Source organism: Ananas comosus, linkage group 17 (assembly GCF_001540865.1).
Source record: "Ananas comosus cultivar F153 linkage group 17, ASM154086v1, whole genome shotgun sequence".
NCBI classification, from domain to species: Eukaryota; Viridiplantae; Streptophyta; class Magnoliopsida; order Poales; family Bromeliaceae; genus Ananas; species Ananas comosus.
Window position 1 is genome coordinate 5,952,925 of NC_033637.1, and position 27,772 is coordinate 5,980,696.

At 38.0% G+C, this 27,772-nt stretch overlaps 1 protein-coding gene and 1 long non-coding RNA gene across 9 annotated transcripts; both read right to left on the reverse strand.

Annotated features, from left to right (window-relative positions):
- Positions 469 to 9,160, reverse strand: LOC109723024 (zinc finger CCCH domain-containing protein 63-like). Of its 3 annotated transcripts, none has more exons than XM_020251228.1 (7): positions 8,822 to 9,160; positions 8,334 to 8,491; positions 6,347 to 6,409; positions 5,095 to 5,178; positions 4,198 to 4,494; positions 1,723 to 2,049; positions 469 to 1,227 (listed from the first exon to the last, which is right to left on the reverse strand). In XM_020251228.1, exons 1-7 carry the CDS (start codon positions 8,919 to 8,921, stop codon positions 946 to 948), a joined length of 1,311 nt encoding a protein of 436 aa, XP_020106817.1. In that variant the 5' UTR covers positions 8,922 to 9,160; the 3' UTR covers positions 469 to 945. The 3 variants fall into 3 exon arrangements, with proteins under 3 accessions (XP_020106817.1, XP_020106816.1, XP_020106818.1); XM_020251227.1 differs by having other exon boundaries at positions 5,059 to 5,178; positions 8,822 to 9,158; XM_020251229.1 differs by having other exon boundaries at positions 5,059 to 5,178; positions 8,805 to 8,913.
- Positions 22,154 to 27,422, reverse strand: LOC109722675. Of its 6 annotated transcripts, none has more exons than XR_002219522.1 (5): positions 27,327 to 27,416; positions 25,262 to 25,324; positions 24,844 to 24,972; positions 23,965 to 24,123; positions 22,154 to 22,402 (listed from the first exon to the last, which is right to left on the reverse strand). It is a non-coding gene; the product is annotated as an uncharacterized LOC109722675 (long non-coding RNA). The 6 variants fall into 6 exon arrangements; XR_002219523.1 differs by having other exon boundaries at positions 25,262 to 25,341; XR_002219526.1 differs by lacking the exon at positions 27,327 to 27,416 and adding an exon at positions 26,047 to 27,066.

Here is a 27,772-nt window from a genome sequence, read left to right on the forward strand (position 1 = left end):
TTTAAATTTGAACTTATACTTAGAATTCAAAATTAATTTTTACATTTTACGTAAAACTTAAACTTGAGTTAAATTTATAATTTAAATTAATTACGTACAATTAAATTTATAATTTAAATTTAAAAGTTTAAGTTACAAATTACAACTGAAATTAAACTCTAAATTGAAATTTCAACTTAAAATTTAAACCTTTAATTCAAATTTGAACTCATAATTTGATTCATGATTTGAATCAAAATTTGATTCACTTTTGATTTTAAAATTTGAATTCAATTAATTATAAGTTTAAATTTCAGAGTTTACACAATTCAAATTTGAATTTATAGTTCGAATTCAAAGTCCGAACTAAAACTCAATATTGAATTAAACCCAAAATGCAACCTTCAATTCAAATTCAAAATTCATCTTAAAAATTTAAATATTGAATTCAAATTTCGATAGATAAATTGCAGTTATAGTTTGGAACCATTTGAATTCAAAGTTCAAATTAAAGAGAGGATAGCAACGAGAAACTAGGGAAAGAAGGGCAGCAACGCCCCAGGACAAGAATTACAGGACAGCTTACGGGGGTACGAATGCAAGAGCAAAAAGAATATTAGCACAGAGGAAACAAGTATTCAACAGAAGAGGAAATAAATAAGAAGACTCCTTTGCCCCCCCATTTGATAGGGGCAAATGAGATTCAAGAGCAAGCAAGAAGTCTTTTCCTTTTCCTGCCCAGATTCGAGACTGAAGCACGACACGGCGCAGATATACAAAAGAAGCCGCCAAAGTCGGTAATTTCAAGGATGTGCTTGCGCCGAAAGGGTAACAGTTTCGGATATAAATAAAATTCCAACTCCTCGTGGGTGAATTCCTGTACATCTCCAGCACTTAGGAACTCGGATTTACAAATAAATTTTATTAGCCCAAGTGTTGCAAAGAAAAAGAAGAGGAAGGATGTGTTTATGACTGGGAGGCCTCCCTGTCGATGCTTTCGTCGCCAGAAGATAAATGCTGGGAATCAGAAATGGAGAGCCGTCTTGACGTTGCTGGGCCAGCTTCAGCATGCCCTGTCAAAGTAGGAGGCCCCGACGAGGATCCTAATAGACGGCGAACAGTGGGTGCCTCGGGTGTGGAGGGCGTGGAAAGACCGTAGACAAAAGTTCCCATCGGGTGGTCGAATTTGCAGTTGGGTCCAAATTTGCAGATACCATAACGCGAGTAGAAGGAACATACAGGTTCTCCCTGTCATTAGAAAGAAAACGCCATTTGTTCATCAGAAGGACGTCTCGAAGAAGGCAAAAGAATCGATGAATACAAAAGATTTGATAAAGATATATAATAAGCAATTATACAAAATATTTGGTGCCAAAGAAAATATACATATCATGTCATAATGTGTTGGCGCACAGATATTTTTGAACGCCACATACCAACACAGCATGGCACGCGTCGTGACGTACCGTGCTGGCAAGTGCTCGGCACGACACCGTACCACGATACTTAAATCCTTGTATTTAGCATTGTGAATATTGGGAGAATTCACATTGCAAAGACAGCAGAAAATCTTCAGCAAAGATTTATGTGCATGTTATTTATCTGGCTAAGAAGTGAATTGAGAAGGGAATAAGGCAGCATATGACGTTGTGGTGAATGTATAAACTCAACTGGAGATGCTCTTTAAAATGCCCTGCAACTTGTCATCCAACATAAGAAATGAAATTTTGAAATATTACTCACAGGGCGTAATGGAAGACCTAATGGACTCAGAGCACAATTCGGGACGGGAATTAATCTCTCCTTAGGGTGATGAAACCTGCAAACAGCACCAAACTTACAATCCCCGGTCTTCATGTAGTATTGGCACTCAGGTTGGTCGGGTCTCTCCGGAAATATGTTCTCCCTCTGAACTGCATACACTCCCATAGAAACAGAACTCGGTCGATAAGAAGAATACATCCCTTGAGCACTTGCAACTGTTGTTTCACTTTGGCGTGAGGTAGCATAGTACTGGGAACTCCCAGTAACTTGTTGCTGGCCCTCTGGAGATGATGAACCCAAACGTCCCTGAATAAATGTAAAGAATTGGCGATTATAATTGTTTTTTGACTAGCGATAATAATAGTATGAAAAACTCCTGCAATAATAAGACTGATAGTGAACACCTAGGCTAATTCCGAAGAAAGTATCAAAAATAGCAAGAATAATAAACAACAAGTGCTTCTGTGGCATGGCTTTGCACTTCTCTTGCCCAGAAGGCAGAAGCTTCTGGAAACTAGGTGCAAGCTGGAGCTTTTGCTGTGACATAAAGCCAAAATGAGCTTTTGGAGCCCAAATGCAGAAGCTCCAACTTAGAAACTTCTGCTTCTGCTGCAATAGGAAGCAGTATACACTATCTTAATGATAAAAGACACTATCAGTGCTTCTTTAGACGACTCTACTCAAAAGCACCTCCACAGAATCTCCAGATGAGTCAAGCAGACCTAACTCATAGTTAAAAGATTTGGGAAAGCTTAGAAGTACACACTATTTCTAAAGAACTTTTGAGTCAGCAGTCTATCACAAATGATCAATGTCAATAAGGACCCGATAACTTCAGTGCACTTTGCCATTTATTATGGATGATACAAGAGAAGACAATCAAAGATTGACAAAGGCACGAACTTGTTTTAAGGAGGAATTCCACCATGTCTTGAGGATCTAAATAATAAAAATATTCCTACACAAAAAAGAAGAAACTAAAGTAACTATGAAACCACAACTGCTTTGATGGTACAAAATAATATCCAAAATTTAAGTAGATCTACGCTAAAAGGATCAAATCCTCCAACAGAGAAGAGAGAGAATGTGGACCGACTTATACGAGTAATGAAATTTGTCATTTGTGCATTGAAGAGAAATGAAAATTTTAATGATCAACAAAAAGAGTAAAGAAGTAAAGAAGAGAAAAGAACAAAAATATATAATTGCAAAAATATATACCTTATTAATAAAATATCCATAGAAAATGCATAATTTCTTTCCCCTAATTACGTAATAACACAAACCTACTAAGAAATCCAAAAACAGTTCGAGTTAGCAAATCATATAGGGAAAGGACAGGCACTTGCAGCATCCGCTTCCACCCTGTTTATATTCCTTCCTCGACATTACTGTGTCCCACTAGGACCTAAGTGTGACAGAGCATGCAGTATTTGGATGTCATTTCCACCCGTTCAAATCCTATTTGTAGGTAATTCTAATCTCTTCTTTGTAAAGAAAATACTGCACACCTGCGAAGGACCCATAGTTTTAAGACTTTCATCATTTCATGACTTCCAAAGTCCAAGCATTTGTGACGAATCTCAATAGGACACCACTACTTAAAATCAATTGGCCAGATCCACATAATTCATCCTGGAACAATATGTAGAAGTGGAATTAAAAAGTAGCAAGATAGATCCTAGTCTCCAAGATTTAATGATTGTATTGACAAGTAGGCTTATGGATTCAAATTTAAAGGTAGAATTGATTAGACCTGCTATTTTCTTTGCCAAAAAATGGAAAGAGGCACATCTAGGTGGCCTAAAGAGTTCATTAGTAAGAGAAGTGACTACAAGAAAGAATCAAGCAAAACAAGCCAAATAATATGAATGTTGCACCTAAAGCTTCTCAACTAAATTCACTTGTGGCTTTGTTTATCGGTATTTAGTAGCTTCACATTCTCCAAAATGCATCTCTCGACCACAATCCAACCTTTTCTATAGCTTCCTGTTCTCAGAAACCAATTGCATTGTCAAAATGGAGTTGATTGAGCACCAGAAAAGGAATAACAATAAAAACAAAGAAGCAATTTACAAAGCATGTGTAAAATCTTCCTTAGATGCATACACACTTAACTTACTAGATTCTATGAATAATCACATTGTATCAGAAGAATATTGCCATTGTATAGCTTGATGCCACAGATATTCATTTGACACTTTCTAATCATTTCAATACACAAAAACACATTGTGTTCTCCCACAACCACAGGAGAAATTTGCTATCAACAGTTCAAGTAGAATAAAAAAAATTAAATTAACATTACCTTGGAATACAATTGCACATAACAATAGAAAAACAATATCACAAAAGAAAGTTTGGTTAATCCACATACAGTGAATCAAGATTCTTGAAGTCCTACATGGATTTCTACATTAACATTTAAAACAGAGAAGGCATAGCAGAACTCACAGCGTATGAATTCCAACCAGGAACTTGAACTAATCCTTGAGGAAGAATCAGTTGCGCATAGCTTGAAGGGCCTTGCCATCGAGGACTTGCAATAAACGAAGTTCTCGACAAGGACCAGTTTGTTGACAGACCCGGAAAAGACTGTTGACTGGGTGATGCGGCGGACTGTACAGATGGATAAACAGGAGAACCGCGTAGAGTAACCATTGCATTAGATGGCTGTGGGTGGTCGAATTTACATGTGTACCCAAATTTACACTGCCCAGTTCGTAAATAATATGCACACTCCTTCTCATTCTGTAACAATAAACTGCAAATAACTTATTATGGTACATAATTTATAGTCACAAAGGTTAAAATGTACAGGCCTTAGCTATAGTGAATTCTGGCAAAGGTTAATAGATTTTAATATTACTGCCTGAGCAATAGTTCTAACATCTTTGATGGAATATTCCAAAACCATACAGAACATTCCATCACTTGATGGAATATTCCCAAACTTCTGGAAACTTGATGAAATTTTCTGCAATCGCAAGCAATTAAAGGAACCCATTTCAAAATTCATACAATTAGTATTTGACTTCGAATTCCTTTGTATAAAGTAAAGTTCTTCCTCTTCCAATCCTGTTCTAGTTGGGAAGTCTTTCGTCATTCCTCTGTTGTTGTTACAGTAGAGCGACCCTTTTCAAAATTAACATAGTTCGGATAAGGCCTATGCATTGTTTTAACTTTTTATAAAGGTAAAAGCCAAAAAATCAGTAAGTACATACACTGGCAATTGCTACTAAACAAGCTTGGGAGTAACCATAATCATAAGTAGATAATCGGGGAAACAAAAATCAAAACATTTTAAGCACAAACCGGACGAAGGGGATAGCCTAAAATGTTCAACTCAACTCGTCCAGCAAAACCAGCCTTATCTTTAGGGTGGTCAAACTTGCATGTAGCTCCAAATTTGCATGTTCCTGTCTTCAAGTAATACTGCAAAAGAAATAAAATAGGTTGGAGGTAAAAAATTAGTTCTTCTAGGTCACAGAGGAAAGGAGAATAATTTATAATGTGTAGTAGTTAAAGTTGGGATAACTTTATGTTGTAAGAGTTGTTAAAACCACACCTGAAGTGTTAACATAACCTTTTATGCATCTTTCCAAATTATAAAACAAAGGGATAGGAGCAAATAAATAAAATAGAAGAGCTGACTCCGACTTTAGCCGAGACCAAGTAACCTTGTATTTCCTAATATTATGGTTATCAACAATTGAAGTGAAAAAAAAAATCAAAAACTAATTGCAAACAAAAGAATAAAATTATCAGGATAGTACTAAGAGGACAGAACGAAAGAGAGTTATCCCTGGTATTACAATCACGGCAGAAAGAAAATTTATACTCAACAATTAGCTAAGAACATAAAAATTGTTTCATCAATCAATCTTAATGTTACATATATTTATTCCAAACCTAAACCTACTAGGATAAGATGTATAGAACTGTTTGTTTTTACTAAATTTCTGATCAAATCTCTTTCAGAGACTTTGCATCCATGTTCTTGATTGCAATATGACAATATGTGGCATAGCTTTGTCAATTTCACAATCTCATGGTTAACCGTGCTGAACAATTGATTTTTTTTCTTCTCAGTTTCTTTGCACTTATACATGGCATGATGAGACAAGAACATCTACTACACATAAGCTAAGTACACAGGACAAGAATATCTTTTGTATTGAGATCATCCCATTGACTATACTCTAAAATGTATAGGATTCGTAACAAGTCCAACATCAGGAAAACAATCTGTGTTTGCAACTGGCCAGCTGAGGTTAGCATGCAATAACTTCAGTTTAGTATGTCCTTTTTGGTGAAATGAACGACAGAATGTATTGTAAACATGTCAGGTCCATGTGGAAAGAGAATTTGTAAACTGCATGGTGTTAAAACCAGTCAACTTCTACAGAAATTATTAACATCCTAATAATCGTTAATCGTTATTATAGTTACTTAACATACGAATACAAATGGCTGGTACAAAATAGTCGACAATTACTCAATATTATCAATCAAGAGTATAACATTATCAAAATACAGATACAAAATGGGAAGGATTAAGCTGTCCTGCCATTCTGGAGAGTAAAGAAAAATCAAAGCTGACCTGACATTCTGGTTGACCAATTCTTTCAGGATATCCTCCCTTAATTCTTGCCGCAGCAACAGCCTGGTAATAAACAAGATTAAATCAAAATTAAATCAAATTGATATGAAGGCATTCATGGTATCAGAACTACATGTTTTGTATGTATTTTATTTTGTCTACAAAGTGATCATAATAGTACTTTAAAGAATTGCACAGGACATCCAAATTGGTGACATCTTCCAGATAAAAGTCATAGACCTCTTCCCTCTTTGCAATAAATCGGCATATGTTCCAGGAATAGTCTGGCTCACGAGCCTGCTGTCAGTACTGAAGTAGTTGGCAAGAACTACACCACAAGAGTACCATACTACAAGGCTTCCGCATACTACAGCACAGCTGTTCCCTTCCATCAAGCACTTAATAATCCATTAAAACAATCTCAAATATACATGAGTAATGAGATTTTGTCATTCATCCATCATGGTGAGGATTCAGCGGTCATTTAGGGCCTGTTTGGCATACATGGAGCTTCTTAAAAAGAGTTGGTTAAAGAGCTACTCAAACAAGCTCTAACCGGTTTTTGCCTAAAATCTCCCAGCTGGACTTTTAGTTTTGGCCCTCAGAAAGTCATTTTGGCTTGCCTCTCCAAGACAAAACCCACGTTTTTTTGTTTCAAAGGTTTCAGGTTTCTACTTCTCAAGTACAAAAGTTACTCTGCAACCCAAGCCAAAGAGCACTTAATTTATTGAAACAAAAAATATTGCATCAAAGACTGCAGGAAATACACTGAAAATGAAAGGTGGTTCTTTCCCATTATATTAGAGCCTAAAACATTCCTAATGCGGCACAACTAACTGTAGGAAAATAAGGGACCCACCAAGATCTAATGCAAAGTACCTAAGTGCATGATTCACAGAATGCAAAGAAACCATTTGACATCCTCAATCCCGAAAAGTTAAAAATAATTTGCACAGTATTTCTATGCTTAAATAAATGACCATAATGAACAACAGCTTTTGCAGAGTCAAATTCTGCATTGTAAAATTCTTGCCAGATCTAACTTCCAAATTAACATCTAACATCTTAGTAGCAAGCCTAGGCTTCTTTCTTAATTGATCCACCGTCCACGACCTAATGTTTGATTCATCACTCAAAATTAAGATGGCCTGGTAAAATTCATTTCTCGATCCTACCACATAAAAGGTACCTGTTATTAATCTTGTCAATAAGGCTGATCAACCAAAACTATTTCTTTGATACTAGCAAGTCATATATTGGAGATTAGCATGTAGCTGAAAGCACAGAGGATGCCACGAAATAACAGGATACACTGGTCTCTTCATCCAACTTTGCATCAAGCTGCAAAGTACAATAATTGGCATTATTTTAATATACCTGTTCAATTGAGCTAGTTTAGACCAATTCTTGCTTCTTTTTTCCATTTTGCGAGGGGTCAGGGAGGGTCATTCAATTGGGCAAAAAATTCTGAATTACCCGCATACCAAATGAACATACCACCAAGGCCCAAGGTACAAATCTAAGAAATCTTTTCACATCGTAGAATGGAAGATACTACAAATTTATGTGATCAGCCAGATATAATGCTCAACAACCACCCCAAATAGGAATCCAACCTACCAAAACGTGAACTGTTATCAATGATTCCCATCCCAAAATAAACGATGCTCAGTGCCACCAAGAAGAAGCTATTAGTTCAGTAGTTGAGATCACAGTACAGCAATGCATGGAGTAAGAGACAAGTTTCAAGGTGCATAAAAAAGAGTAGCCAAGATAAAGTTAGCTAACCAGCTTACCCTGCAACATGAGAGAGAGAGAGAGAGAGAGAGAGAGAGAGAGAGAAGGAAGGAGGGAGGGAGAGAAGACGTTACCGATAGAAAAGCACAAAGATTGCAGCCTCACTTTTAATCCAGAAGAGGTAGCATAACACAGTAAGGCAAGACTAAAAATACAGTAAAGATGATCAGTAAAAGGAACTTCTAATTACCAGCTTCCTATTTGGTGGGTGATTGAATTTGCAAGTCATCCCAAATCTACAGAGGCCAGTTCTGAGGTAATAAGTACAATCAGGCTCTCCCGGACGCTCGGGGTAATGCCCTGCTTCCATGGATTCGCTTCCTCTCAAGTTCATTTGCCACATTGCCTCTGCAGCAACAGCAGAATATGCCAGTTAGATCCATGCCACATACTCGCAACAAACTCAGATCATCGAAAACAATTCATGTATACAGTGCTTTTTTTATACGATCGCATGAACTGCAACGAATTTCCCGATCACAAAACAGAATAAAGAAAACACTACGAAGTACGAAGCAGTTAGAAGCAAACAAATCACAAGATCACGAATCTAAATCCGCTCCCGAGCGCCCCGCCTCGAAATCCCCAAACGGCGATCGAGGGGCGCGTACGATTCCAGCATTGTAACAGCAGTACGAGAGCGAGGAGGGTAGACACAAACCCTAGGCTCTCTCTCACCTTCATCGACCTCCGCCCCGATCGCCCCCGCCGCCGCCGCAGACAACGACGACGAACCGTCCGCCCCCGCCCTGGTCCCGCCGATCCCGGCTACGGCCATCACCGCCGGAGCTCCGGCGCCCCCATCACCGTGCGTCCGCGGCGTGGGCGATCGAAGGAGAGGGGCAGCGCTAGGGTTCGGTCGAGGGGAGAGGGAGAGGAGGAGGAGGAGGAGGAGGAGGAGGGGAGGGGTGGAGCGATAAAGAAGGAGAGGAGGAGGAGAGGGAGAATGAAGAGCTCTCGTCTCCACAAACGAGGGGAGGAGGAATGAGAACCAGCCATCGTTTTGTTCCCTTTTCACCCGCGCGAGCGAACCCCAGCGAAATAACGATAATAGAAATTATTCGGTCCCGTCGCGCGCGGTAAGCTTACCGCTAGACATAAACGTCCGCATGATGACCGACCTTCGTGCGGAAAGATGGACGGATCCGATTTGCTCGAGTCGGTTGCTTTTAGCAAAACGGGACGGCTCAGATTTGTTAGAATCCGGTTGTTTTGATATCCCGCGGGGGAGGGAAAGTGCGGTGGCACAAGCGCGCGCTGGGGAATCTCCGCTTGCACCGGATTCAGTGAACCGGGAGTCATAGCATTTTCATGGTCCAAAAAAAGCTTAATACTGTCACAAATTTTTTAGCTAACAAAATGAATGATTTATTATATTTCTCTTAAAATAATAATAATAATATAGTAAGAGATATTTTAAGTTGAACTATAATTTATTTTCTTTTAAATTTACTATCTACTCCTTCTATTTATTTTATTTTCAAATTGTAAATAAATTCCCCTTAATTTATAAGATTAAATAATTCTTAGAAAAAGCTATAGGCCTCCACTAAAAATGTGGGTGGTGTAATATTATTGGACCAAAAAGAATTAAAGCAAAGGTATATTTATTTATTATTTTCTTGTCAGATTGTAAGGAATTGTTGCCTGCGAAAATAAAATTGAATTTTTTTTTCTTTACTTTCGTCTCTGCCTAACTCACACTATTCACAAACCTAAGACCCCGTTTACCCACCGACCCTAGCACAAGTGACAAAGGACTTGATGGTTGATACTTGAGGACCCAAATTCAAATCCTCCTTGATTCACATTTCTAGCTAAGTATATTTCTAAATAAAATAAACAAAGCGAATATCTTATTACCTATCTCTCAAAAAAAAAAAAAAAAAAAAAAAAAAAGGCCCTGTTTGAATTGGGTACAATTAGGGTGATAAGAGCCTTATTCCCCCGGTTGTACCCAAATAAAAATTTTGGGTGGGAACAAGCTTGTTCCCACCCACCCCCCACTGGTAGAGAGAGAGAGAGAGTTTTCTTTTAAAATAAAATTTAAATTTTTAAAATTTACAAATTGAAAATTGAAATTTAGAATTTAAAATTCTAAATTTTAAAGTTTAAATTTTAATTTGATGTTTTAAATTTTTAAATTTTAAATTTGATATTTTATATATTTCAAATTTAAATTTGGCCTTAAATTTAAATTTTGAAATTTAAAATTTAAAATTTAAAATTTTTAAATTTGAAGATATAAATTTTTAATTTGTATTTCAATTTTTAAAATTTAAAAGTTAAAATTTTAAATTTAAATTATAAATGTAAAATTTAAAAATTTAAATTCAAATATAATGAGAGAGGTAATATAATTATTTTCTATTTATAACTATCCATTATACTTCTTATTCGATTTTATCTATCCAAACACTATTTTTTCTTATTCTCGAAAACAACCTAATTTTCATCCAAATACAAAATTTGTCTAGTTCTCGCTTATACTTGAACTTGTATCTATTTCTAGAATAAACAGTTCTTATTTATACCCGAACCAAACGAAGCTTAAAAGAATGTTATAGTGAATTTTTGAAGAAGTTATATATATATTTCATTTAAGGGATTGAAAAAAATACTTATGTTGTGACGAGATATACAAAGTTAAACATATTATTTGAGTAGGCAGTACGTAGATTAATCTTAATTTAACTGAAAATATGCAATCAGAAAGAAAAGTATAATCTAATAAAAAATTTTGAAATTTTTTAAATTAAGTAGAAATAAATAATACATGCTTTATCATAGTATTAGGTCAAAATATAGTGGAGGAATATAAAACAAAATTATATTATTATTTTCTAGTGAGATTCTAGTAAGGAGTTGCCATTGACAAATATCAACTTCAATATTTTCATTTCATACTTTCTTGGCATACTAAATTCAACCCTTTCACACACCAAATAGAAATTAGAGTAGATTTTTGAAAAAATATATTATATAGAGTGGAGTTACTATACTATTAGAAGCATAAAGGATTTAGTGTTTATGACTTTTTAGCCTTTAAATCAGCACCTTTAATTATTTCTAATTTTTTAATTAATACCATTATTCTGTGGGAACCACTCAATCCTAGTAGGAGTATTACTCAATCTTAGAGGGGACCGCAATTATTCCAATCATATAATTATTGATCCAAGGGTCAAAAAAATAGAAAGCATTAAATCATGTATGCTTTCAATAGTATAGTAGCTCCATACAATTATATATATTCTAACTGTGAGTTATAAAAATACACTTATACAGTAATAGAGATGTACAAAATTAAGTGTATTATTTTAGTACGTAATATGTAAATTTATTCATAGGCATTTACGATACGATAAAATACAGTGTATTTTACCGAGAGCCATAAATGTTAAAGGAATATAAATGATAAACTACCAAATAGCTCAACGTCCTTTGTGTGTGAGAGGTACGAATGATAAAGGGACGTGAATGACAAATTTAATAGTCCTATACCTATGTTTAAAGGACGCGTCGCCACGTATGCTTGGTGGGTGTACGGACAGGCTGGTAGACCGGGTGCACGGTACCTTTTTTTTTTTCTTTTTTAGCGGGGGCGAGAGAAGCGGGTGGGAACGCGGGGGAGCATTTAAGGCGACCCGACCCAGGCGTGCGGAGGGTGGCTGGGGTGGGGCCCACACCAGGGCAATGGGGCGGAGGAAAAGGACGGGCGGCGTGGAGCCACGTGTACGATCCTGATACGGCGTGTCAGTAGACTCTTTCGTGCGCCTTTTTTGCGGAAATATGTAGAAAGACCCCCAAACTTCAATTTCTTATCAAGGCCATCCAATTTCCTAAGCTTTCCTAAACTTTATTAAATTGCAACCAAATTTACTAATTATAAAATCGTTTTAATTAGATATCGTACATATAATTTTGTATAATTTTAAAATATATAATAAAATTTATTTTTTTTCTTCATATTTTGACGCTTAAGCATGACCCTTGAAGAGTAGATTGGACGAAATTTTAATTTTTATTATTTTAATAGGTAAAAAATATGGAATTTTCTTAACTATGAATCGTTTATATTTGACTCCTTAATCTTTTAAAAATTTTAATTTTACTATCCAAGCTTTTAATTTGTTTGATTTGAATTAGTCAATATAAATTTTGAAGTCAAAGTATTGCTAATGACTCAAATCAAACAAATTGAAATAAATTGAGAAGTTAGACGGTAAAATCAAAATTTTGAAAAATTGAATAGTCAAATCGAAAGGATTCATACTTATATTGAGAAAGAGAAAGTCTATTATGTAATATTTACGTTACATTATTAATAATCAGCCAATTATATTTTTTATTTAAAAATATAAAAATATTTTTTAATAATTATGATAGTATGGGTGAATTTAAAATGAACGATCTAATTGATTAAAACAAAATTTTAGAATGCACTAGTTATATGGCATCCCAATCAATCAAATGAATTCTTTCGAATTAATCCGTCGCATTATAATTATAAAAAAAATACTTTTTTTTTAAAAAAGATAGCATGCTACCCGCTTTATTTTTTTTTAAAAAAAATAAACTTTAGTTGGAAATATGAATCAACTAGGATTCGAACTTGGGATCTGGAATACCAACGTCGGTATAAAAAAAATTTTAAAAAAATGTAATTAATCTGTTATTATTGAGGTGATGCAAGGATGACAAAGTAAACTTTTTCGTTGATTAGGAGATGCAATATATTTTTAGACGTTTTCCTGTCTGGTACCCTCGCGAACGAAAAATTCTAAAATGCATAGGGTATATTTGTGAGGCGGCATCCACAGGCAATCAAATAGCTTCTTTTGGGATTATCTGTCAATATTTTTATTATATTTTTTAAAATATAATTAATTTATTATTGATGATATAATGCAAGTGTGAAATAATAGACTTCCGCCTGTTTTGGGGCGAACAATAAATTTTTATCTTAAAAATAAAAAAATTTTGAGCTAAATTAGGGCCCGTTTGGCCTAACTTTTGAAAAAGTGATTTCTGAAAAAGTGATTTTGGTTTAGAGAATTGATTTTGGTTAAAAGCTGCAGAGCGTTTGGCCGAGTTTAGATAAAAGCGATTTTTCAGAAGTGATTTTCAAAAACTGTTTGGCATATATTTTTTTTGATGTTTATATAAATTAATATTTTTATTAAATTTTATTTTAAAATAATTTAAAATCTAAATTTAAATTTGAATTAAAATTAAAATTTTTAAATTTCAAAATTGTACAAAATTAAAAATGTCACGCCCCGGTTTACTCGTTTTTCCGGCTCGCTGACAGACCCGCCGTATATATAGGTATTTTTCCTGTATACGAAGCGAAAAAGTAGAAGTGCCTGTAATCATACAATACTACAAACAGTAGTATAGAGCAGCTAGGAAAATAAACCAGAAATAAAAACTGCGGTTCCAATACATACATGTCATCCAGGTATACAAACACTCGCTCATGCGAGAAAACAACAACTGTATGTAAAGACCCAAAAACTACAACTACTTGTAGCTGGTGCTCTCTAGCTCTGCGACTCGATCGGAAGGGCTCTAACTCGCGACGCCCTTGCCACGATCAAGATCAGCAACAGCATTAGCCGANTAAATGAGCCGAACACGAGCTGAATTTTTCAGCTCGTTTAATAAACGAGCCGAACACGAGCTGGGGTCAGCTCGCTCGTGTTCGGCTCGATAACAGCTCGAATAGATAAAAGTCTAATGGATAAGATTTTATAAATTTATTTTTTACATATATTTAATCTAATTTTTTTTAATTTACTGTTCGTTGGCTAGCTCGTGAGCCAGCTCGTGTTCAGCTCGTTAATAAACGAGCCGAACACGAGCTGAATTTTTCGGCTCGATACTTTAACAAGCCAGCTCGTGTTCGGCTCATTTAATAAACGAGCCGAACACGAGCCGACCCCAGCTCGCTCGTGTTCGACTCGTTTACACCCCTAGTAACTAGCAAGTGACTTGTGCAATGCATGAAAATTTAAAATTCAAAATTTTTTAAAACTCTAGATTAGTTTTGGAACTCAACATCAAAATATTATTAATTCAAAAAGATTTGAAAATAAATTTACATCGTACAACTATTAGTGTGTATATATATATAGAAANGCCGAACACGAGCTGAATTTTTCGGCTCGATACTTTAACAAGCCAGCTCGTGTTCGGCTCATTTAATAAACGAGCCGAACACGAGCCGACCCCAGCTCGCTCGTGTTCGACTCGTTTACACCCCTAGGTGGGACCCACGAACGAAGCGGGTGGGCGTTGGGGTGAAGCGTAAATAGGTGCATTTATTGGGCTAAATTTTAGGTTGGGGGTTGAAGTGGGGCACAGCGCCGCGATTCGGAACTTCGATGTGCGTGTCATTCGGGCCTTTGCGAGCCGCTCCCGGTTTGACTTTTTTCACTTGGTGCGCCCACAAGTAGGAATATGCCTTCTTTTTTATTATTATTATTATTATTATTATTATTATTATGAGTTACTTAGGTTTCGTTTGGAATTGCGGAAAGATTGTGTTACGTACGGTAAAAAAGTATGTTGAAAAAATACCATATTTGTTTCTGTACGTAATATTGCGTTCAACATATTGCAATGAGTCGGTTACGATATATTTTCTGCTGTCTCACTAAAGAAAGCAGAAGCATATCCCTATGCTTTTTCCTCAACTCCATTTTATCTAATAGCGTTAGATAGACCTCAATACCAAATTAAGCTTTACTATATTCTTATAAATATAGACTTTTTTGTATTTATAAATTTTCAACCGTTAGATCTACCCGTTTGACCATTGTCACCCGTTAGATCATACTATTCAACCAACCACCCATTTAATTCTAGGGAACCACTATCATCCTAACCGGAAACTAATATCATTCGATCAGCATATTCGTTTATCTAAAGATCGAAAACTTATGAGTATAAAGAGGTTCATACTGACAAGAGTATAGTAGCCCTAACCTTATTATTATTACTATTGTATAAAATTATAAATCATTTTTCAACTAGTAAGTCGTTTCGTTCGGCATAAAATAAATTAAAAAGTTATTTTCGATTTGAAAAATATTTTTCTATCTACTTGATTCGACATAAAATTGTTTTTACATAAAATTATATTTACGTATATGTAAAAAAAAATTAAAGTTTTCAACCAAAAACAAAAACTTAAGCTGCATAAAAAAGTTTTTATTTATTTTTTCACTGAATAAAATAAATGTGATTTTTTTTAACTAAATAAATATTGATGAAAAATTATTTTTTTCTACAGACCAATTACTGCAAAATGCAAAAAAAATTTCCATGGGAAATTACTTTCATAGTTTTACGTTGAACCAAACGGACCCTAATGGACTTTTTAAGATTTTAATTTTAGCACCTGATATTTCAATTTATTTAATTTTAGTAATTTAATATTTTTTAGATCAAAATTTAAGGTAATTACTTCTTTAGAATTTATAATTACGTAAATTGTATAAACTATATTTATTAAATTCATAAATAGAAACAATTCATTTAAATTTGAAGTTAAAGAGTTGCTAGCTAGTTGAAATCAAATAAATTAAAAAGCTAGATAGTAAAACTAAATTTTTTATAGATCAAAATGTGTCATAGTTGAGATAAGTTTTATATACTTTTAACCTTTTTTTTAAGCAATGTCAAGCAGAAATAAATAGGCCAATTTGCATAAAAAAATCTACTAATTTTGCGCTTTTTCAAAAGTGGGCCACCTTTTTCAGTTTTGCAGATTCGGACCGAGTTTTCAGCAAACTGACCAAAATATCCTTATACCTTTTTTTCTCTCCTCTTTTTTTTTTTCTCTCGTTCTTTTCTTCTTTCTCTTCCCAGAGAGCGGTGAAGGCAGAGGCGGCCCGCTTCGGTTTTGTCCGGCGCATCCTTACCCTCGCCCGCGTACCTCCGCCTTCCTCGCTTCCGACCCCGTCGAGGCCGCGCTGCGATTTTTTTTCCCCCTCTCCGACCCTCCTCTACCGCCTTCGACGACACCTATCTCACCCTCTCTCGCCCTTCTTGCCATTTCCCTCTCTCTCCTCCTTCGCCTCCTCCGCCGCCTCCGACGATGACGCCTCTCCGCTTACATCGGCGCCACGGAGGTCGCTGCGGTGCCGCAGCCTCGGAGCAGGGGGTCTTTAGCGGCGTTGTCGCCGACACTATGGCCGTTGGCGGAGAGGCGTGACAAAAAAAATTATAGAAGAAGGAAGAAGAAAAAAAATAAAGATAAAAAATTATATAAGAAGGAAGAACAATATGAAATTGCACTATTTTAAAATAAATTTGCACTGTTTTAATAAAAATTGCACTATTTGATATAGAAATTACACTCTTTTGGAACAAATTTTACACTATTTAGGCTAACGTTGCACTATTTAGGAGAATTTTGCATCATTTCTTTTTCTTTTCTTTTTCTCTTCTTCTTCTTCTTCTGCTGCTGCCTCCCACCCGCCTGGCCCGAGGCCCCGGAGCAGGGAGGCGCCCTTGTCGCCGGCAACTTCTGGGGCAGTTGGCAGCCTCGGAGCCCGCCGGCGAGTACTTCATCGCCGTTGCCATGGACGGCGAGCCCGCCCTCGTCGCTATCGACCTCCGCGGCGAGGCCTACATGAGGGCCGTGACGCGATCGGCCCCGCGCGGGGAGGCGCTCCTGATCTCGCGGCGGGAGCACGCCGCGATGTGGCGGGACGTGTGAAGCAGGGTGGGCTCGTACGCGACCTCGGCGCTGGAGGAGACCTCGGGCCGGGCGGGCGGGCGGGAGGCAACAGTGGAAGAAGAAGAAGAAAAAGAAGAGAAAGAGAAAAAGAAAAGGAAAAGAAATGATACAAAATTCTCCTCAATAGTGCAACGTTAGCCTAAAGAGTGTAAAATCCATTCCAAAAAATTGTAATTTCTGTATCAAATAGTGCAGTTTTCATTAAAATAGTGCAAATTTATTTTAAAACAATGTAATCTTATTTTAATAATGCAATTTCATCTTCTTCTTTCTTCTTATATAATTTTTTGTCTTTATTTTTTTTATTCTTTTTTCTTCTACAATTTTTTTTTGTCACGCCTCTCTGCCAACGGCCACGGCGCCGGGGACGACGCCGTTTAAGAACCCCCGCTCCGAGGCTGCGGCGCATGTCATGCCCCAGATTACACGTTCCCAGGGTACGCCGACAAATCCGCCGTATACAAAGAATTTTTTCTGTATACGAAGCGTAGCTGCAACTGTAAAACATACAATACTACAACCAGTAGCATAGAGCTGCTATGAAACTAAACAGGTAGAACAGAAAGGAAGTTCCATATACATACATAATGTCAGGGTACAAAAGAACTCGCTCCAGCGAGTTAAAACAACTGTACGTACATGAACTGCAAAATAAAAGTACCACTACCTGCAGCACGGGCTCCTCTATCTCGGTGACTCGTAGGGTAGGGCTCTAGCTCGCAACACCCTTACCACGATCAGCCTTGGAAGATGCAGCAGCCGGAACCGATAGCTCTGCAAAATAATAGTAACAACTGGGTGTGAGAACAACTGTAAAAACAAGTAGTTCTCAGTGGGTGCCGCCCTCAACACCGTCGGTCCACCCACTAAGTCTACAAAAGGTAATAGGAAAAGTTGAAAGAAAACTACAGCTACAAGCCACTACACTATCATGTTCTACATTAACCAACTGTAGTAAATGTCAATCCTGACCCAATCTCACTGGGACTGTAAACATACCCGTCCCTGGGACTGTGAACACACCCGCCCCGTCTGTCTAAGCCAACGCTACCTCCACGACTAAGCAGTCCATGGATAGCAAGTATAATCAGCGACATCAACGCAAAAGAACTAAGCCTGACTCCGGAGTGGCACTCGTGGGCGCAACCCAACCGAGTATGCAAGCGTGTCTCTGTCGAGCTCAATCAGGCTCTCACAAGCTAAAATCAAGTAACAGGGTCCAACTAGTCTAACAACCAACAAGTCACGTGCTCTCAGCACAATCTGACGCAAGAACGGCGATCCGGGTCCACCGTCAATCCCGACGGCACGCAATAGTCCGGAATAGTCTGACAGCTACTGTAAAATAGACTCGGCATCTCAGCACGAGCGTAACAGGTATCTAAACTACCTTGGCATCCGCCGCGCTGAAACTGCGACGATACAGACCAACAACGGCTCCTTGAGCTAAATCAGATAGTTTAAGCATGTGACAAGTTCAAATCGCAGGTTTTCTCCTAAGTCATATCCAAGTCCAACATGTGCTAATATCTAAACATCGGGTAAGCTCCAATTCAAGTTTTTAATTGTAACTATGCCAAAGTCAAGAATCGAGCAATTTCTATATACAATGCAATACTACAACACATGTCGACTCTACAAATGCTTAGGAGATAAACCGACGATTAACCCACCTCGAAAGCTACTCCCAATCCGGCGCGACGTCGAAGACGGCAGACTCGCACCCTCGCCCGGCCTCCCCACGCAGCGAGTAAGATGCTCGCGTGCTCGAACGGCTACGCGGCGCAACGTCGACGTCCATCCGAGCTCCAACGGCACTCCACTCGAGCTCCACCTCAACGGACCAAGCTAAAGAGATGAACGAGATAATTAATTCTCTCTAAAGTCTCAGATAGATATATATATTGGTTGAGTAGGTAGGTGGATAGTGTAAGGACTGAGATTTTGGTAGTATAGCTAAACTCTCAGTTGATGATATTTTTGTGTGTAATTTAATTACAAAAGCACTCGTCAAGTTTCGGGAGAAATCGAGCTAAAACGGAGATTTTACGCGATTTCCAAGTTTCACTTAAAGTGAATAGTAACTTGGTTTTTCCGGAGAGCTCAATGCGTAGGGTTGGCTTCTGGCGCGTATCGGACACCGTTCATAGCAGTCCAATAGCTCGTTTCGAACGGTTTGGTTATTCTGGAATCGATGGCGCTGACGGATTTTGGGTTTGATGCACGGATTTCAAGAAAATAGAAAAATACATGTTTTATATGTATTTGTGAGTAGTTTCTTCTGTTGGAGAGAGAAAGCGGATTTCGTCGCGAATCCGTGATTGATCAAGGTGAACCGAAATCGTGGCTTTGTTGTCTCCGTCGTGCTGATCGCACCAGTGCGATCCGTTCGCAAATCTGACCGACGGATCTGCGGAGATCGCGTGTTGATCAAGGAAAGGTCGGTGAGGGCAAAATGGTATTTTTACAAAAGTTGCGACATTTTATGTCCCGTTTCGCGTGAAACCGGACGTGGAGGTGTGTTCGCGCGTTTTACACACGCTGAGAAGGACTTAGTATTAAATACTGAGGTTTGGGGGGCTAACTCACAAAGTTGCACCTTGATATATATATATATATATATATATATATATATATATATATATGTATTCTAGGGTTTTCTACCTTGGAACCCTAACCCTAGCTCGAGCTAACCCCCAGCCACCTTCATCCCTCTTCCCTGCCCGCTCCGGTCGCGCGACCGAGCCCCGGCCGCAACAGCAACCGCTAACCTCCTCAGCCAACTTTTTTCTCTCCCCTCTCCTGCCGAGACTTTCTTCTCTCTGGGTTGTTGAGCAGATCTGAGGCCTACAGTGGCCTCCTGGTCGCCCCTGTGCCCTGGCAAGCCTCCCCGCCGACCGCCGTCACCTCCGCGCGTCGCTGCTGACGCTGCTGCACCCTGCGCCCGGCTTGGCCTAGGACAGGCCAAGCTGACTGTGCGGCCTTCCCCTCGCGCCGCCGTCGCTCGGGGCCGCACCCGAGGCACCCCTTCGGCCTCCAGCAACCCGCCGCCGTTGTCCCCGAGGTGCCCTGACCGCCGCCGTGGCCACAGCTTCCCTAGAATCCGAGCCCTAGCTGGTGTGGGCTCGGCTTGTTCCACCGCTGCTGCCGCCGCTTCCAGCCACCACCCAAGGTGAGCATCGTGTTCCTCACCTCCCCCGCACCCATCACTGGCCCGCACGCGCCTCGCCGTGCCGCCGGATGCCGGCCGGAGCAAGCTTGCTCCGGCCAAGCCCGAAATAGGGCTTTACTTGGGTTGTTTGCTGTTCCGAGCTTCCCGAGCCTCCCCGATTTCTATGGAAGGGAGTACGATGATCGTGGCAAATTTTTGATCATCATGCTCACCTTAGATTCTGTCGGGGAGACTCCATTCAGCTGTTTCGGCGGTGTCGACCCTGTCGAGCCTTTTCGGCTGCTGTTTCATGTTTGCGCGCGTTTTTTCAACGATCCGAGACTGTTTCGATACCTTCGGAGGTGAGCACGATGATCGTTGGTCAGTGCTGATCACAGTGCTTACCTCATTTTGGATCAACGGATTTCGGTTAGCTCTGTTCGGCGCGATTTTCCCCTGACTGCGCGATGTTCGCAGAACTTCGAATTGCTGCCGCGCCGCCCACAGTGAGCCGTTGTGCTCCGGATCGTGAGCACAACCTCTAGCACATTGAGACCTATCACTATGTGTCTCAGCGGACCTTGGAAGTCCTCGATTTGTGTGAACGAGCCACTTGATCGCCCAATTTATATAAAATAATAGGATTTTATGTAAATAAAGGGGCTTTTGTGCAATTGTGCATTATGTGGCTACTGTGGGCGGTGCATGTGTGTGTGTAGTGACCTCTGGGCTGATTGTCCATGATCCAATAGCCTTCGTGGAAATCGAGAAGTCGATTTCGGTGCATCTTTCGGCGAAATTCACCGAAAGAACGCGGTTTCAGTTTGGATTTCTTCCAACGTGGTTTGTTTATCTTGTGAATTGTCGCTGAGCCTTGTTGGCTGGTCACCATCATCATTTTGTGGGCTCGGTGATGATAGGTGAGCGACGGTGGATTCCGGTGTCGAAATAGATGCTTCCGGAAACCCGTATTAGTACAATTATCCGGCGATAATTGTGTAGTGGTGTTATCTTGTGTTTGCTGCCAAGACATCCAAATCGGAGTGTTCTGTGGCAGCGGGTAACTCGTGTCACAAGTCGGTGAGTTTCGGGACACTTAGTGGGTCCCGATGACGTCCTAGTGTGGTTTTCGGGACTTCCGGAGAATTACGGTGATCGGTTTTGGAAAACCGATTACGTGGATTTGTGTGGGGGTTTGTGAGATTGTGTACTTTAGGTTAGTGGGTTGGATACTGACCTAGTGGATCTTCGTAGGTCCGGTCAACTTGTGCGTACCTAGCGTTCCGACGCGACAGTGACAGGTGGGTGCTTCGAGCTGGTAGTCGGTGAGATCGTTTCACCTTCCCCTGTTGTTTCTATTCCAGTTTAGTAGACTCTACATGTCATTGCTTGTTATCATCGGTATATCTTACCACTACTACAGGTACAAGATTTAGTGGTGACAAATATCGCCGCCATAGCTCAAATTGTCGCCACGAAAAACGTTTTGGCGGCGACAATTTGTCGCCGCATGCCGCCGCCTAAAACCCCATCGGCAAAACTATTTGGTGGCGACAATTTATCGCTGCTAAAAGTTAGATAATTAGCGGCGACATACCGTCGCCGCAAAAAGTTAGATAATTAGCGGCGACATACCGTCGCCGCTAAAACCCCATCGGACTCCATATTTGGTGGCGACAATTTGTCGCCACTAAAAGTAGATAATTAGCGGCATTTATGGCTGTTTTATGGTGGCGACTACTGTCGCCACCAATTTTCTGATATAAAATTAATTTTTTATAAAAAATAATTGGTAGTAATAGCTAGATATTATTAATTTAGTATAAATTGCTAAAAAATAATCTATAGTTATAAAAATTTCTCATTCTTAAATTTTAACCTTTAATTTCAAGTTAATCCTCTCAAAACCAAATAAAATTTGGGACAAAGAGAGCCAATTCTCATAAATATGACAGAAAGCTTTCCAAACAAATCACAGATCAACAAATAGAAATCCTATATTTTATATCGAATTGTGCCTCTCACAACAAAGATTATATGCTCACGCAAGAAGATTTACAGAAAGAAGTTGAAAATAACTAATCATCTACAAGTTTGGGACAAAATATTAAGTAAGATTGAATCAAACTAAGTAACTTAAATTGTCTCACAAGAATCATGTTAGAGTATCATTGTATTAATGTCACCTAATACAATCACCTAACACAACAAAAAAACAAAACATAATAATAGTGTTTTTGTCATTTCCACCTGCTATCAAATGTAAAGTTTTCAAAATATGTCTAAATTCTTAAACTTGATTCAATACATCGCCAATGACCTGCCAAAATTTTTCTCGTCACCACCTTTTATAAATCTGCAAATAAAAATAAAGAAAAATTAGCTATTCAACATTTGTTGATTCCTGAATTGATAACGGAAACAATATAAGAATAAAGAGGCCAAGTACGTAGATAACAATATTGGCTATGAACTATATAACAGACAGAAACTGACATTAATTCAGTTCATGTAACCAAATTTGAGCATTAAGAGTAACAAAGAAACCGAGTAACTTTGAGACTTCATTTTTCCTAATAAGTATATGAAACTCTCACTAAATGTCGAGAAATCACACATCCATCAACACAACATAATATTAGATAAAACTAATACTCTCGGATGGAAGTTAAATTAAGGTCAAATCAAGTATAGAACTTGGAGGACTAAATCAGAATTTCAGGATAAAATTGTAACTGAAGCAAATCGTAGAGTAAAATTGGGGATCACCAGCGGGACAGCAAAAGTTTCATCCACCAAAAGCTAACAAATTATTAGAATACATTATAATTGTTTAATTGAGAATTACTTAATCACAAGGGGTCATTCATTCCAAAGGCAACACAGAGAAGCAATTGTCAAACCACTTCCAAAGGCAACACAGAGAAGCAATTGTCAAACCACAATACATTATGTTGTATTATTATATCATCTCAAGTCAACCACAAAACACAAAAAAGAAAGCTATCAAACTCAAAGTGCGTGATTCAAATGTAGAAACATACAATGAGGCAAAAAATTTATATAAAACTCTCCTTGTAGAAGATAGAAGATTGTACATGCATAGGAATTGGATGTCCTCCATCTAACTTGTATAGGTATTCTGAACATCAAACCCAACCTTTTAGAAAATAACTTCTAAATCAGAAAATGACTAGTGAATTTGATGGTCTGGTTTTGAAAAGATAAGTTTGATTAAGTGTATTCAGCCATTCTTTATGCTTTGTTTTATAGGCAGTCAGGAGCAGAAATCTTGTCCTATAAATTCTATTCTTTGGTCATAGAAATATCAACAGTGTGTGATGCTCAGTGGCAAAACCAAATCCAAACAATGCATCCATGAATTAAGGATAGAAAAATAAAAAGCAATCATGTCCATGCATCAAAGTGTCCAACCAACAAAAATTAGAAAATTTGGCACAACGTTACATTTTGATACGTTATTTATCATTTTTTCAACAATATGATTTGATATCTGAAGATAATCTACCAGCAGCACTACTGCAACTATGAACACTAAACTAAGGTTTGATTATCTAATGAGAAATCTCTGTATGAAGAGTGGGCAGACAACAAAAGATACATATATCTGTTTACAGACAGACAAAGATAGCATCAAATAAGAAACGAGATCGGCTTTGGATAGTTAAGACATTAAATCTATAAATAGATTGTGCAATAAAATAGTAGTGTCAAATAGAAATTCAAAATCAAACAACTAAAGAACAGTTATTTTGATTTTGAGATTATGGCATATCATTATTTGAAGCTAAATTAAAAGTATAGATTGAGTAAACCCTACAACAATGCTAGCTTTGAAGGTACCAAACATTAGATACGAATTCTAATATCACATATTAAAGAATAACTACATTTTACCTTGAAAAACTCACGAACAAGGAATCAAATCCTGAAAGAAATTTGTTGTAATGTCTAGAACCACCCAGCCTTCCCCAAATTCCTACTCCGGCCCACAACCACTGTAAAGAGGATGCCTAGCGTAGTCTTCAAGAAGCAGGTTCGTGTCGACAAGGCTCTCTGCGAGGCTCCAAGAACACCAGATTTAGAAAGTAATGCGGGACTCACGCTTTCGGTGCGAAGATGCACAGTTGAATCATGCTTGCAAAGTTTAAGAAACAGTGTGAAGTGGAAAGAAATCAAAGATCATCAAGAATATATTTTCAAAAAATAAGACAAAAGGAGAAAATATTAAGGGAGGAAAATATTTATACTACAGTTAAAGAAATAAATATCATACTTAAATAAATATAATTGTTGTTCATGATATATGAGAATATAGATTACATCATAAACAACTTTCATGTACCTTATTCGCATGTTTGTTTCTAATGGTTTTTACACACTTAAAGATTTTGAACATATGTCCAACCCAAAGCACATTGTGGCTCAAAGTTGAATAAGCAAAAAGTTGAAGGATGGCATTGATTGATAAATTTTTAGTTTTCTACACTATGCCTTCACATTCAAAAGAGGAAGAAAAGCTAAAGCAGCATAGAATACTATGTAAAAATTATAAGCTGAAGTTAGTTGCAAAAATTTTTTACTAAAGTTAGTAAAAGATATTTAAACATAGTCTTCAAGTTATTTAGAAATTGAAGTTAGTAGAACTTTAGAACGTTTTTCACCTATATAAAAAGCAAGATTATGCGTTCAATTTAATCGATATGAAACAAAAAAGGAAAAAAAAAAAAAGCACACAATTGTGAAAGAAGAATTTGAGGAAATGGGAGGCCTCACATTTAATCCGCTGGATGTGGGGCATCCATTACAGGGTTGCAAGCCACCCACAAAATATCGCTTCCGGTGTCGATTTGAACGTAGAATTCCTTCGGCGGGTTTCCCAATTGCATGCGCGTGAAGTAGAGCCTAAGAATTTAAAATCCAAAATCAGGAAAATAAAAGGAAAAAAAAACACATCTTTATTGCCACAAGAACAAAATTTGACTTTTTTTCCCTCCATGATAATAAGCTACACTTGCAGATAATTAAAGAACCGATACCACCAACGCTAAACTCTTCATCATAAATTCTTGAAAATTCTAGAATATAGAAAGAAGAGAGGAGGGAAAATGAAAGGCACATCACACAACAAACAAATTCAAAACCCGAAGAGAGATTTCGCCGAAACAAAATAATTCAAGTTGTCAATGCCAACCTTGTAAACCAATCAGCAACAGCAGAGTGACGGTTATACTCAGGAGGTAAAAAGCCGAAATTTCTGCACGTAGTTCACGCCTTAAACAAAAGAGTCACACAAAAGAGGAACAAAAAGTGCCACCAGAAAAGTTGATAAAATGCGCAAATTGTGTGAGCAAGTGTCCCAACCATCACAAATCGTCATAAAGAAAAAACGTAATCAACCAATATAATCTAATCACATAGAACTGTAAGAGCAGGATTTTGGAAACAATTCTAAAGTTTCATTCTCTTTTTCTCTGTAAGTTGGCCCCGACCTTGCAAACACTGGATCAATTTACACTTTTAAGCATGAAGAAAAAGGTGTTTGTACTAGAGCCTACAAGCTTTATCTCAACACGGCAAAACAAGTAGCAACAGCTCCTCAAAGTAATTACCATGTGAGCACAGCTCAAAACACTAAATACTACAGAAAAATGAATCAGATTAATCTTTATCAGATTCAATCCACCGTGATTTAGCTAACACACTTCGATTTCCAAGAACAAACCACAAAATTACACCGGATTGAATGTGGAAGCAATATAAAACCCCAAAAAAAAACAAAAAACAAAAATAAAAACAAAAACTTCAAATGCATGAATAGAGATCCATCGCGATAACCATGACATTGAAAAAAGAGGGAAACAGATGAAAGAGAATTCTTTTATACTAGCTGCGCTGCCACATTGAACCCTTGAAACTTTGATCAAAGACTACAATAAGATAGAAAAGATGAAAGAGTTGGGACCAACATTGTACAACCTTAAAGATTCGCATGCTAGTTAGTAATCTCATGCTTTAGGATCTCTTTGCTGTAGGAATAGAGTTGGAGATTCATGATTATGTTGTCCCCAACTACTTTCAACAAGAAGTGTTGTTTAAAGCTGAAGTCCTACAAGTAGATAGCATTAGCAGCACATATATAAGAACAGCAAACTATCCGTGTGCATAATAGTCGACATAAATACCTCTGTGATCAATGATCAATGAGTTGCATACATACCCATATCTATGCTTGTTAATAAATATCATACAAAGAAGTGATTGTGGGGTAGAATAGCAGGGCAATTCTCCTTTGGCAGGGACTTCTAAGCAACTCAAAATTATATAAAAGGAGTCTGAAAGAACATTCACAAATTTACAATCTGTTGTCTAACACATGTTATACTCCCATCCAAATTTATCCCCTCCGTGATATATAGTTTCATTCAGCTCGACAAATGACAACAGCAGTGGCTAAGGGTTGCTAAGAGCATGTACCTGGCATAACAAACGTATATTTTATTCAATTTTTTAATCTTCTATTGTGAATGTAACTCCACAAGCTCAATCAAACAAGCTATTTCTCAGGGCCTATCTTTTGCTCTTATTTCCTTCTATTTACCCCACCTCTAAAAATCTAGACAAACCAGAGTATCCATACAACATATTTTTATACTAAACCTCTTCAGCTCCAATAATGTTAGTATCTCTAGAACTAAGGATCCTTGTTAGCATGTCTTTACATGATTTGCTCATAAGTTTCAAAAGCAAATATAAGTGAGATTATTACTACAGAATAATCACTGAACAATAGAGATAGTATTTGAAGCTTTTTCTTAAATTAGTGTAAACAAATAAAAATATTTTGAGCAAATGAATCTAAGAGAGAGAGAGAGAGAGAGAGAGTGAAAATAAAAAAGGCAAAAGAGGGCTTCCAATAGCAGCAGCTGCTGCTGCTTCTGCTTCTGCTCTTTCTGTGACAATTTTGCCTTTACTTTTTTATTATTTATTTATTTATTTATTTTTCTCCCAAAGTTTAGATTTCAGTTTCCTCAGATTCCTCTCCAATAAGTCTCTCCCCTCCCCCCACTTTTTGTCCCCCACCCCCCTCTCTCTCTCCATCTTTTGATCATTTGGGTACCCTTCTCCTCTTGCAACTTTACAGGTTGGTTTTNCCCCCCCCCCCGCCCCCCACTTTTTGTCCCGAGTTGCAAGAGATTAGGGTTCACCGCCGTCGGGAAGATATCAAGGATGAGCGATCTAGGGTTTGTAGCACGCACCTTTGAAGATGAGCTTCTGGCCGCGGTTCCACCTGTGGGTTTGGCTAGAAGGCGGTTCCACCGCGGTTCCACCTTCGAAGATGAGCTTCTGCTCCCGATGATGGCGGAGGCGGAGGGGACAACGAAGATGGGTAAAGCTGCTGAGAGAGAAAGAGTAGATGAAAGTTTAATTTGTTTACAGCTGTAATTTACATTTCCTTTTATATGTTAAAAAACAATAAAACCCCTAGAGTTTGTGTAATAGATATTAAACAAGTGAGGGTAAAAATGTCATTCTGGAGAGATGATGTGTTGGTGAGTTGGTGAAAAAAAAGGGAGGGAAGTTTGGCGCGCTGATGAGGATATATCGCGGTGACAATCATCGCCGCTAATACTCTACTTTTTTACCGGCGACAAATTGTCGCCGCTATATTTTCTGTTTCAGTGGCGACTCTTATATGTCGCTG

What these genes read in the sequence shown, in the direction of transcription:
- LOC109723024 (XM_020251227.1), bottom strand. Translation starts at nt 8,921, where the DNA reads ATGGCCGTAGCCGGGATCGGCGGGACCAGGGCGGGGGCGGACGGTTCG. An exon ending in CGGGGCGGAGGTCGATGAAG is followed by an intron (nt 8,492 to 8,821) that starts GTGAGAGAGAGC and finishes CTGTTGCTGCAG; the next exon opens with AGGCAATGTGGCAAATGAAC. An exon ending in TAGGTCTTCCATTACGCCCT is followed by an intron (nt 1,228 to 1,722) that starts GTGAGTAATATT and finishes TTCTAATGACAG; the next exon opens with GGAGAACCTGTATGTTCCTT.